This window comes from Bufo bufo, chromosome 10 (assembly GCF_905171765.1).
Source record: "Bufo bufo chromosome 10, aBufBuf1.1, whole genome shotgun sequence".
NCBI lineage: Eukaryota > Metazoa > Chordata > Amphibia > Anura > Bufonidae > Bufo > Bufo bufo.
In genome coordinates this window covers 16912314-16926059 of record NC_053398.1, presented here as the reverse complement: position 1 = coordinate 16926059, position 13746 = coordinate 16912314, and the positions used below count along the sequence as shown (strand labels likewise).

The window sequence follows — 13746 nt, the reverse complement described above, 5'->3', positions numbered from 1 at the left end:
TTGGCTATTGCATGCAGACCCATTCATTTCTATGGGGCCGCAAAAAGTAGGCAGACCGTACACAAATGTCATCTATGGGCCGTCCGCATCCGTGAGGCCGAGCCTCGAATGATAGAACATGTCCTATTTTTGTCTGTTTGCAGCTTCTTCTTTTTTTCCCAATGGGGCCGCAAAAAAGTGTGGGATGCACACAGACCGCATCTGTATTTTGTGGATCCGCGGCAAAACGGATACGGTCGTGTGAATGGACCCTTGGTCGCGCGCAGACTTACCTTCCTCCATGGTATAGATTCAGTTTGCTGTCCTAGCCTTGTATCTAAACACCCTAAACAATACAGGGGAGGGGGGGGCTCGTTAACATCTAGCCCCCCTGGCAGTATATGCTCTTTCATGACCCCTTGTCTGGACTCACGACAATCTTAGCTTTTGTCTCCATGACCTTCCTCCTCGTGTTATGTAAGAGTCAGCAGATTTCTCCTGTTCTTTGATTCATGATTGTCACATGCTGCCCCCCCCCCCTCCCCCGCTGCTGCTGTCATCTGCTCTCCACACATCAGGATCAGCCTTTGGCAGTTTCCGGCTCTGTATGATTATAACAGAAGATTCTTAAAGGGATTTTCCAGTTTTATGCAATAAAGTTTAAAGGGGTTATCCAATTCTAAAAATCCACCCCCATTCCTCTGCGGCCCTCCAGCTGTTGCAAAACTACAACTCCCAGCACGCCTGGACAGCCTACAGCAGGGCATGGTGGGAGTTGTAGTTTTACAACAGCTGGAGGGCCGCAGGTTGAGCATAGAGCATACTTACCCCGCTCCCCGGCATCCTCGTCACTCCGGATCCCTGCACGGCCGCCGCTGCATCTCGCGACAAAACATCCAGTGATGACGGTGCAGCCAATAGCAGGCCGCGACGGTGACCAGCCTCCCTAGCATCGCGGGTGATGTCATCCATGATGCAAGGAGGCTGGTCACTGTCGCGGCCTGCTATTCGCTGCACCCCCTCCCCCCCGTCGCGAGATGTTTTGATCAGAGCAACCGGTAGACGCAGTGGCGGCCGTGCTGGGATCTGGATTGACGCGGGTGCCGGGCATATTTAGAGTTGGATAACCCCTTTCATTGCTATGTAATTAAAGGGGTTGACCCATCTGAAACATTGATGGGCATTGACATTGCTAGATTATGCCATCAATGTCAGACAGGGGAGGATGCCACCTCTACTATCTAGAGAACGGGCATACTGCGCGTGCCCAGCGTTCTCTCCACTGGGGCTGTGAAAGTAGCTGAGCGAGCGCACTGCCCAAGCATGGCTTCCTCTTTATTCAACGCTACGGGTCTGACGTTAATAGCCGAGTGAGCGCTCGGCATCTTTCGGAACTACCATAGCGGTGGACGAAGGGTGGCCGCACACGCGCAGCTGCTCTCTGTTCACTTCAGCGGTTCCGTTCTGGAGGTGGGACCCGCGCCTATCCGAGATTGATGGCATCAATGTATCAGATGGGAATACCCCCTTTAACAATTCTACAACTTTCCAATGTGCTTTCTGGTTCGATTCCTTTACCATTTGCAAGACCAATGCTTGCTGTCAGCGAATGGGAACATTCTTGCTTACATACCAACCAATCAGATCATTGCTTCTGTATCCTGCATCATACAATGAATGTTTTATGTCATGGCAGATATTGCTAGACTTTATACCATCTGTGCAATGAATGCTGTAAATCCCCGAAATCTTTTTCTGTAGGTACTGTCCCAAATTATTACCCAAACAGCTTCAGTTCTCCTCGAGATGATCGCAAGTGCAATGAAAGTGCCTTCCCCACCTCTGGAGACATCACCCGCCATGATAGCTGTGATGACGACAATGTGTCTCAGGTGAGGGAGTCATTGAGGGGTACTATCATGTGGGTGGTAAAATAATAAGTCATTAATGTATAGAACGGATGGATTCTAGGTCTATCTGAATGTGAAATGAGCTGCAGTGTAAAGCATGGGGGCGAGAGAAAGACATCTATTCATGCTAAAAGGACAGGGTTGAGATCTTTTTTGAACTCAGGTCTGCCACCCACTGCGGTGAATGACTCCCATAGTCCCAGAATGCTTTGCCACCTACAAACTTTTATGTAAATATGGGTGAAGGGAACATGTCGCCATCCTTAGTGACATCATCAACGTTCGTTCTCAGGCAAGAATTTTCTACAATAAAACGCTGAAAGAAGACGAACGCCAGAGAGTGTGCGAAAACATCGCCCTAAGCCTGAAGGATGCACAGATCTTCATCCAAGAAAGAGCAGTAAGTGTCCATGACAGAACTCGATGAGACCCTGACATGTCTATTTTAGCACATTCCTGTATCCTAGTGCACATTTCTCATATCCAGTAACTCTGTGTTGTGCCGGTCCACCACTAGAGGGAGCTCACGGCATACCGTGTAGACATTGAACTCAATAAGAAAAATAATATGCAGTAAGCTCGTAAGCTCCACCTAGTGGTGGCTACAGACTGCAAGAAATGTTCTATTAAAGGGATTGTCTGATATAAATAGATACTGGGGGGGGGACAGCAGTAAATGTCCTAAAAAAAAAAGTCACATACCCCTTCCTGGCTGTTCTATGCACACCAATTACTGGCCTCAGTAGTTACATCCCGAAAAAACTGCTAAGGACAGTGATTGGATGCATGGTGACTTGGTGTACACATGATGTCACGTTAGGACTGGAGCAATCAGCCGAGGAGAAAAGGGGTGAGTATGGCTGTTTTTTTAAATAAAAAATATATTTTTGTTATATTATTTTTATTTATTTTATTATTTTATAATATTTTTTATTTATTTATACTTTTTAATTTATTGTTATTTTATTTATTTATGTATTTTATTATTTTATAATATTTTTTATTTATTTATACTTTTTAATTTATTGTTATTTTATTTATTTATGTATTTATTATTTTTTATTCTATTATGAATATTTATAGTTATATTATTTTTATTATTATTTATTATTTTATTTTAAAAAATTATTTATTTTTACTTTTTTTTTTAATTGTATTTTATGTATTTATTGCACAACCCTTTTAAACTCTATGCAGGGGATTTGGTGCTCTGTATCAGAATGATACAGATGAGCTGTGACTGAGCAGTCCTGCTCCATCTCAGTGCGCTTTTGAATTTATTAGGATTTCCTTTCGCTCATCTCTCTCAGTGCCGACCCTGCACCATGAATTAAATGTTATTATTACATTTTTTTTCTTTAAGGTGAAAAATTTCCGAGCTGTGGACCCGGACTATGGTGCCCGTATCCAAACTCTGCTGGACAAGCACAACAAGGCTGGTGGAAAGGAGGTAGCAGCTCATAATACACAATATCAGCCCCCAATGTACACTGAGACGATGGCTGTAATCCTGTCCTGAGCCCCCCAAAATCTCCACTGTTAATAGCAGAAAGCAAAAGAGAGCATCCCTGTCTGGAGGACCCAGCGTCTCATTGCATTACATGAACAGCCCATTGATTTCAATGAGCAGGGTGTAATGCTCCATTTGCCCTGTAGGTGCGCTGTAGGGAAATTAAACATGTGCTCGTATGTTTCTCACATACTGCCAGTTGCTCGGATCTCCAGCAGAAGGACACTCTATGATTAACCTTTAGCCAGGAGACCTTCCTAGCAAAAAATAAACGGATTGTCCAGGGTAGAGAGCTCCTTTAATAAAGTAAAAAAAAAAAATGAATTAGTCCTGCGCTAAAGTGTTTTTCTATCCCTTCTTTAGGAACCGCTGCATAGTTACACTCGATGTTCGTCCTGAATGGACAGTGGGGACTGTGAAGGTGATCTCAGATAGAAGATAAATCAGACCCGACAAATTTAACCCTTGCCGTACCTATGGAAATATTGGAACCACAGATCATCTCACCAGACGTGACGCGGCCTCAGCTTGTTTTACTGGATTTACTTGGAAGGAAACGTTTTATATATAAATATTTTCTTTTTACAGGATGGAATATTTTTTATGCTTCTTTTTATATGAGTAATTTTGTCTGAGCCCCAATATCACCAGTAAAAGGGTATTCCAGTTAATCTCTGACCCAACTGTTAGATCGCGGGGGTCCGACCGCTGGGACCCTCCGCCAATCACGAGGACAAGAATCCTACGCCCCCATATGAGTGGAGCGACATGTTGAGTGTGCGCTTAGCTATCTAGATCAGTCCCATGACCTGCAGTGTGCATGCTCGACCTGCCGCTCCATCTACATGGCGGACATAAGACCCCCGTTCTCATGATCGGTGAGGGTCAAACTGGGAATAACTCATCTTAACCAGAATACCCCTCTCCTGACATGTCTGCTTTAGTAACTCCTTGCATTCTCCATGTAATAACAATTCTGGAGCATCTATTACCCAACCTCTATTATTCCATCTATACATTTCTGAATAAATTACTAGCGGTTTCCAATGAAGGTCGACCTGGGCGTTACCAGTTAGGGGGAGGGGTGTCATTATCCAATCAGTGCTGCCAGTGTCTGCAGGGACACACCCCCCAACTGAAAACACCCAGCTGGACCTTTATAGCAAATTGCTAGCAATGAATTCATAAACTTCTAGCAGGAATAATAGAGGAATGCACAGCACAGAGTCATGAGTATAGATGCTCCAGAATAGTTATTACATGCAGAATGCAGGTAGTTACTAAAACAGACACGTCAGGAGAGGGGAGAGACCCTCCTTAACCACTTAGGGACCACAGGTTTATACCCCCCTAGTGACCAGGCCCTTTTTTACAAATCGGCGCTCCACAACTTTAACGGTTTATTGCTCGGTCATGCAACTTGGCACCCAAATGAATTTTACCTCCTTTTCTTCTCACAAATACAGCTTTCTTTCGGTGGTATTTGATTGCTGCTGAGATTTTTAGTTTCTCTGATATTAATCGAAATAGGCCGCAATTTTCTCAAAAAAAGTGTATTTTTAACTTTTTCGGGTAAAATTGTCCAAATATAATTACATTTCTATACAAGTTTGTGTCAGAATTTATTGTGCTATATGTCTTTGATAAAAAAATAAATCCAATAAGTGTATATTTATTGGTTTGCGCAAAAGTTATAGCGTTTACAAACTATGGTACAAAAATGTGAATTTCCGCATTTTGAAGCAGCTCAGACTTTCCGAGCACCTGTCATGTTTCCTGAGGTGCTATAAAATCGAGGATAGTATAAATACCCCCCAAATGACCCCATTTTAGAAAGAAGACACCCCAAAGTATTCGCGGAGCGGCATGGTGAGTTCATGTAGGATTTAATTTTTTTTCACGAGTTAGCAGAAAATGACACTTTCTGAGGAAAAAAATAAATAAATAAAGTTTCCATTTCTGCTAACTTCTGGCGAAAAAATAAATAAATCTCCCACTGACTCACTATGCCCCTCAGTGAATACCTTGGGGTGTCTACTTTCTGAAATGGGGTCATTTGTGGGGTGTATTTACTGTTCTGGCATTTTGGGGGGGCTAAATTGTGTGCAACCCTGTAAAGCCTAAAGGTACTCGTTGGACTTTCGGCCCCTTTACGCACCTAGGCTGCAAAAAAGTGTCACACATGTGGTATCGCCGTACTCAGGAGAAGTTGGGGAATGTGTTTTGGGGTGTATTTTTACATATACCCATGCTGGGTGAGAGGAATATCTCTGTAAATTGACAACTTTGTATAAAAAAATGTAAAAAGTTGTCATTTACAGAGATATTTCTCTCACCCAGCATGGGTATATGTAAAATGACACCCCAAACCACATTCCCCAACTTCTCCTGAGTACGGCGATACCACATGTGTGACACTTTTTTGCAGCCAAGATGCGCAAAGGGGCCCAAATTCCAATGAGTACATTTAGGATTTCACAGGGCATTTTTACGCATTTGGATTCCGTGAGGGGTATGGGGAGTTCATGTGAGATTTTATTTTTTGTCACAAGTTAGTGGAATATGAGACTTTGTAAGAAAAAAAAAAAAAAAAAAAAAAAAAAAAAAAATCAAATTCCGCTAACGTGCCAAAACAAAAAATCTTCTATGAACTCGCCATGCCCCTCAAAAGTGATCTTTTTATAGCGCCGCAGCAATTTTACGGTGTTTTTGCAGTGATCAGAAAAAAATAAATTTCTGTCACTGCGGTGGGGTGGACTGAACGCAAGTGTGCGCACAAGATCAGGCCTGATCGGGCAAACACTGCGTTTTTTGTAGAGCCTATAGAACATGTCCTATTCTTGTCCGCAATTGCGGACAAGAAAAGACATTTTCTATATAGTTCTGGCAATGTGCGGATCCGCAAAACACATACGGACGTCTGAATGGAGCCTTACAGGGGGGTGATCCGGGAGTCTATATGGGGTGATCAGGGGTTAATAAGGGGTTAATAAGTTACAGGGGGGGGGGTGTAGTGTAGTGTAGTGGTGTTTGGTGCTACTTACAGAGCTGCCTGTGTCCTCTGGTGGTCGATCCAAACAAAGGGGACCACCAGAGGAGCAGGTAGCAGGTATATTAGACGTTGTTATCTAAACCGCGTCTAATATACCTGTTAGGGGTTAAAAAAAATCGCATCTCCAGCCTGCCAGTGAATGATCGCCGCTGGCAGGCTGGAGATCAACTCCTCAGCTGCGCGTCGCGAAATCTCGGCTCTCACAAGATGACACCAATAGGCGTCATTGAGCCTGAGACTGCCGCCGCTCGGACGCCTTTCGGCGTTACGTGTGCGGCTAGTGGTTAAAGGGGTCGTCTCACTTCAGCAAGTAGCATTTATCATGCAGAGAAAGTTAATACTAGGCACTTACTAATGTACTGTGATTGTCTCCATATTGCCTCCTTTGCTGGCTGGATTCATTTTTCCATCACGTTATACACTGCTCGTTTCCATGGTTACGACCACCCTGCAATCCAGCAGTGGTGGCCGTGCTTGCACACTATAGGAAAAAGCATCAGTCTATGAGCACACTGTCCAGGCCACCAGAGAGGCCACGGCTTTTTTCTATACTGTCCAGCCTCACAACTGGTAAAAAATGAATGATGCAGCAGAGCTAAACTTGTCATCTCACTGTACCCTCTGTGCCAGCTCTAAGGACCAATGGCTGTCTTCACTGTGGATATAAACAGCTACTACAGAACTCAATGGGAACTGTAAAAATCTATGTGCATTGAGCTCCCCCTGGTGGAAGCTAGAGGCAAACGCTAGGACAATGTGACAGGAAGCAGGAAGCGCCGAATCCCCTAACACTGACTCCGTTGACAGTGGTTGTCCAGATAGGCACACCCCTTTAAAGTCTCAAACCCAGATTTAGTTCTCTTAAAGGGGATTCCCACCCTTAAATAAAGCTGAACCATTGCAATATGGAAAATAAATCTGCCACTTTCTATCTTTGTTTCAACTGATTTTAAGATCTCTGCTTTTTGTCAGTGAATGGGAACAGACACCAAAAAAGCGAGGATGTTCTTGATAAAAAATATGTCTTTTATTCAAAAAAGTAGCACAATCAATACAGGTAAAGTCAAAAGGGACAGGACATGAAGGACTGAGCCTCATGGGGCTCAACAATGTGGAGAATCGCACCCGAGGTAGGCTGCACCACGAACAGCTGAAATGACAACAATTCTGGAGGGACCAATGACAGTGGAGTAGTTGGAGGAACCAACACCCATCCCCACAATATATAACCTAACATCCAATCTGTCCAAGTGTCCCTCATGTGAACACTGGTGGATGATAGGACAGCGGGTGTATAATAGAACTGATGGCTGCTGTAACAATGACTAATGCCGCCCGTCCACCCCACACAGAGTCTCACCTTACATACCCAGGTTGTTGCTGTTCATTGGTGACATCCTCAAGTGCCTCAACCTCGCCACGTGTTTCGCCACGTAGGCTTCGTCAGGAGGTGCATTCAATACTAAGACAAATTGGGCATATATAGACAAAGGGGGGGGGGGATCAATCATTACCTACCACGATCACCTGTATAGGGGCATTTTATACTGGGGCACATTATGGTGGGTACTATGGGGAAGGGGGGAGAGGAGTACTATGGGCTCATCTATGGGGGGCACTAAGAAGGGATATTTTATACTTGCAAATTATGGGGGACACTGAGGGCATCTACTGGGGCACTATATATGGGGCATTTTATACTGGTACATTATGGGGGCACTAGGAAGAAGGGGGGAGAGGAGCACTATGGGGGCACTATATGGCTCCATTCACACGTCCGTGGTGTGTTGCGGACCCGCAAATTGCGGATCCGCAACACACCCGGCCGGCACCCCTATAGAAATGCCTATTCTTGTCCGCAGCTGCAGACAAGAATAGGACATGTTCAATATTTTGCGGAGCTGCGGACCCGAAGTTCGGGGCCGAAACCCGGAAGTTCACGTCCGGGCCCATAGAGAATGAATGGGTCCGCACCCGTTCCGCAAAATTGCGGAACGGGTGCGGACCCTTTTGCGGACGTGTGAATGGACCCTATAGGGGTATTTTATACTGGCACATTATGGGGCACTATGGGGACTTTAGCTCAACTGGGGGAATAAAAAGGGGGTATTTTTTGCACTGGCACATTATAAGGGGAGAATTATTACTACTGGGGGCCTTATGATGGGCTTTATTACTACTGGGGGTCTATGGGGAACATGATTACTGGTATGGGCACTGTAGGAGCACTATTACTTCTGGGGCTCAGTGGGGACATGTTGGGGGCACTGTAGGAGCACTATTACTACCATGTGTGCTCTAGCAGAGAATTATTCCTATTGGTGGGACTTTTGGAAGCACTATTACTTGGCACAGTATCCGCTTACCACAATTATTTTTGGGGGACATTATGTTTACACTATTAGTGTCAGGGGCACTATTTGCTGGGCGCAGTTATTTTAGGGCACTGTGTGCCAATAGTTATTGAAGGGCACTATCTGCATGGTACTACTGTTATCAGGGGGTTTATCTGTTTCTGCAGTATAGTATTGGGGAGCACAGCGGCACAGTATTGGGGGTGGTAGGATGATTTGTCCAGAAGATGGGAGGATGATGGAAAAGTAGTAAACTAAGATTTTGCTTGTCAAACTGCAGAGACGAGAAATGGCTGAAAAATGGTGCGGAGCGGATGGTCCGCTGTCAGTGACAGCAGGGCAACCCAATAAGAAGGCAGGGACAGTTCCCAGGTGTCCCTGCCTTCTAAATCGCTGCATACACAGCGCTCTACTCAGCATAGTGCTTCCTGTCCCGGCCCGGTGGTCATGTGACTGCCGGGGCCGGGAGAGTGCAGGAGCTGTCGGGTCTTCCACAGACCACGATCAGTCCTGCACTGAGGCTGTACAGCGCTGTGTTCTGCTGTATTTCCTGGGGCTGCTATGTCAGCACCAGTTACAGGATAAATCAATGGTGAAAAAAAAAAAATGGCAGGTAAATGTCCCCCAGAGGTCTTGTATAACCTTATGGGGGACGAAAAGTGTAAAATAAAAAAATGAAACAATAAAGTGTTAAAAAATAAATAAATAAACAATTAAGAAATAAAAAAAATGTTAAAAATTGAAAAAAAAAAATAAAGTAGACATATTTGGTATTGCCGCGTCCGTAACGACAGGCTCTATAAATATATCACATGTTCCACCCCGTCTGATAAACACCATAAAAAAATAAAATAAAAACTGTGTCCAAAAAAGCCATTTTTGTCACCTTACATCACAAAAAGTGCAACTCCAAGTGATCAAAAAGGCCTATGTCCCACTAAATGGGACCAATAAAACCATCACCTCATCCCAAAAAAAAATTGCCCCTACAAAAAACTATAGCTCTCATGGAGACATTAAAACATCATTTTTTTGTTTTAAAAATGCTATCATTGTGTTAAAGTGAAATAAATTTTAAAAGTATATATATTATGTATGGCCGCATCTGTAACAACCAGCTATATAAAAATATCACATGACCTAACCCTTCAGGTGAACACCTCTGCCCATACCCCTGAAGACACCTGGTTGGCGAAACATGTCGGGGGGCAGCTAGTGAAGTTAGTGTTTTAGCCAGCGGTAGCCTGGCCTGTATTTATGTCTGAGAGAGATACTAGTATAAGAGCCTAGTCCAGGAAGGTGGCACAGGAGCCTACACGCTGTGGGAAGAACAGCGTGCAGTATACAAGTAGAGAAACGCCTGAATAATAAAGGACGTATGAAATAAGTTACTGCAGATGCACAGAGCCACCTAGTGGACGGACTCGATAATCATAGACAATACTGTGATAATTACTAACAGGCAGGCAGGCTATGCTGATAATTTTAACTATAGGGTTAAAATAGAGTTCTAAGAAAGTTATTTTAAGGACAAGTAATGAAAGCTATTTTTTAGAATTATTAACACGTGTCAATCCAGGGACACTGATGGTCCTAGTGGCCAATTGTAAATAATATAATATTAGGTATCGTCGCATCCGTAAAAACCAGCCTTTTAAAAATATCACATCACATCTCAGGTGAACACCATAAAAAAAAAAAACTGGCCCAAAATTTTTTTTTGTCATCTAACATCATATGAAGTGCAACACCAAGCGATCAAAAAGGTGTATGCCCCCAAAAATAGTAGTAATCAAACTATCACCTCATCCTGCAAAAAATGAGATCCTAACTAAGACAATCGGTCAAAAAATAAAAAAGCTATGGCTCTCAGACTATGGAGTCACTAAAACATCATATTTTTTTTTTGTTTCAAAAATGCTATTATTGTGTAAACCTTAAATAGATAAGAAAAAGTATACATATTAGGTATTTCCACATCCGTAACGATCTGATCTATAAAAATGTCACATGACCTAACCTCTCAGGTGAACGCTCTAAGAATAAATAAATAAAAACTGTGCTAAAGCAACTAATTTTTTGGTCACCTTGCCCCATAAAGTGAAATAATGAATGATCAAAAAATCATATGTACCCAAATATGGTACCAATAAAAACATCAACTCTTCCTGCAAAAACGAGCCCCTGCACCAGACGATCGGCAGAAAAATAAAAAAAATATAGTGTTCAGAAAATGGAGACACAAAAACATAATTTTTTTTTTAAATGCTTTATTATGTAAAACTGAAACAAACAAAGAAACTAGACATATTTGATATAATTGCGTCCGTAACTACTTAGTCTATAAAAATAGCACATGATCTACCCTGTCAGATAAATGTTGTAAAAAAATAAAAAGTGCCAAAACAGCCATTTTTTGGTTACCTTGCCTCAATAAATAAAATGAAAAATTCTATGTACCCCAAAATAGTACCAATAAAACTGGCACCTTATACCCTAGTTTCCAAAATAAGGGTCACTTTTTGTGAGTTTCTACTGTAAGGGTGAATCAGGGGGATTTCAAATGGGACATGGCATCTAAAAACCAGTTCAGCAAAATCTGCCTTCCAAAAACCATATGGCGCTCCTTTTCTTCTGCGCCCTGCCGTGTGCCCGTACATCAGTTTACGACCACATATGGGGTGTTTCTGTAAACCGCAGAATCAGGGCAATAAATATTGAGTTTCATTTGGCTGTTAACCCTCGATGTGTTAAAGAAAAAAATGGATTCAAATGGAAAATCTGCCCAAAAAGTTAAATTTTGAAATTTGATCTCCATTTTCCTTTAATTCTTGTGGAACACCTAAAGGGTTAACAAAGTTAGTAAAATCAGTTTTGAGTAACTTGAGAAGTGCAGTTTCTACAATGGGGTCATTTATGGGGGGGTATCCACTATGTAAGCCCGACAAAGTGATTTCAGACCTGAACTGGTCCTTAAAAAGTGGGTTTTGGAAATTTTCTTAAACATTTTAAGATTTGCTTCTACCTTCTAACGTCCTAAAAAAATAAAATGACATTTCCAAAATGATGCCAACATAAAGTAGTTATATGGGGAATGTTAAGTAATAAATATTTTGTGAGGTAACACTTTCTGTTTTAAAAGCAGAGAAATTGAAATTTTGTGAATTTTTCGAAATGTTTGGTAAATTTTGGATTATTTTATAAATAAAGGTGAAATATATAGACTCAAATTTACCACTGTCATTAAGTACAATGTGTCACGAGAAAACAGTCTCAGAATGGCTTGGATAAGTAAAAGCGTTCCAAAGTTATTACCACATAACATGACCCATGTCAGATTTGCAAAATTAGGCCTGGTCAGGAAGGGAATAAATGGCCCGGATGTGAAGTGGTTAATTTTTAGAATAGTGATGCAGCCATTTTATTTGATACTTTTGTGCTGATTCTTTTTTTTTTTTCTATATTAAGGGACACTATAGTCACCAGAACCACAGCAGCTAAACGTAGTAGTTCTGGTGTCTGTAGCATGTCTCTGCAAGCTTTTTAATGTAAACACTGCCTTTTCAGAAAAAAAGTATTTACATTACTGCCAAAGAACATCTCTAGTGGCCACGAATCATTATTAGGCTGAGTTCACACGGGCGTTGCGGGAAAAGGTGCGGGTGCGTTGCGGGAACATGCGCGATTTTTCCATTGTAATGCGTTTTGCACGCGCGTGAGAAAAATCGGCATGTTTGGTACCCAAACCCGAACTTCTTCACAGAAGTTCGGGCTTGGCATCGCTGTTCTGTAGATTGTATTATTTTCCCTTATAACATGGTTATACGGGAAAATAATAGCATTCTGAATACAGAATGCATAGTAAAATAGCGCTGGAGGGGTTAAAAAAAATAAAATAAAATTTAACTCACCTTAATCCACTTGCTCGCGCAGCCCGCATCTCTTCTGTGTGCAGGAAAAGGACCTGTGGTGACGTCCAGGGCTGTCGTTGCCAAGGGGCAAAAGGGGCAGCTGCCCCGGGCCCAGTTGCTCCTGGGGGGCCCAAGGCAGCTGCCTCTTGTGTCAGGCTGTCAGCTACACAGGGGGTGCTACCATGCCATGCCTGCCAACACTGAGTCCAGGCATCATGATCGTACTGTGTTAAAGTTGTGATCTAGGACCTTAATGACATCATCACCATGTGACCAGTAACCTAGCAATTACTGGTCACATGGCTATGAGGTCATCACAGGTCCTATCAGGAGTGTTGCAGAAGTTAACTGTGGAGCTTTTTTGTGTGAAGATTACATCAGAAAAAGGTGACAGGGGCTGTTATGTTAATATACTGTAAACTACTGTATAGTGGGGTGCTGTATACTGTGGGGGGCTGTATACTGTGTGGGGGGGGGGGGCTGTATACTGTGTGGGGGGCTCTATACTGTGGGGGGATGTATACTGTGTGGGGGCCTGTATACTGTGTGGGGGCCTGTATACTGTGGGGGGGCTGTATACTGTGTGGGGGCCTGTATACTGTAGGGGGATGTATACTGTGTGGGGGCCTGTATACTGTGGGGGATGTATACTGTGTGGGGGCCTGTATACTGTGGGGGCTGTATACTGTGTGGGACTGTATACTGTGTGGTGGGCTGTATACTGTGTGGGGGCCTGTATACTGTGGGGGCCTGTATACTGTGTGGGGGCCTGTATACTGTGTGGGGGCCTGTATACTGTGGGGGCTGTATACTGTGTGGGGGCCTGTATACTGTGGGGGCTGTATACTGTGTGGGGGCCTGTATACTGTGTGGGGGCCTGTATACTGTGTGGTGGGCTGTATACTGTGGGGGGGCTGTATACTGTGTGGGGGCCTGTATACTGTGGTGGGCTGTATACTGTGTGGGGGCCTGTATACTGTGGGGGGGCTGTATACTGTGGGGGCCTGTATACTGTGGGGGGGCTGTATAC

The 13746-nt window shown here is 43.3% G+C and overlaps 1 protein-coding gene across 1 annotated transcript in view; it reads left to right on the top strand.

Annotated features, from left to right (window-relative positions):
* The window catches only part of LOC120981171 (catalase-like), a 28729-nt gene extending 24740 nt beyond the window's left edge, over positions 1-3989 (top strand). Inside the window, exons 10-13 of the mRNA XM_040410692.1 lie at positions 1741-1871; positions 2182-2289; positions 3253-3339; positions 3763-3989. Coding sequence (XP_040266626.1) covers positions 1741-1871; positions 2182-2289; positions 3253-3339; positions 3763-3798 — 362 coding nt within the window. The 3' untranslated portion in view covers positions 3799-3989. The remainder of the gene's footprint in view (positions 1-1740; positions 1872-2181; positions 2290-3252; positions 3340-3762) is intronic.
* The last annotated feature ends 9757 nt before the right edge of the window (positions 3990-13746 follow it).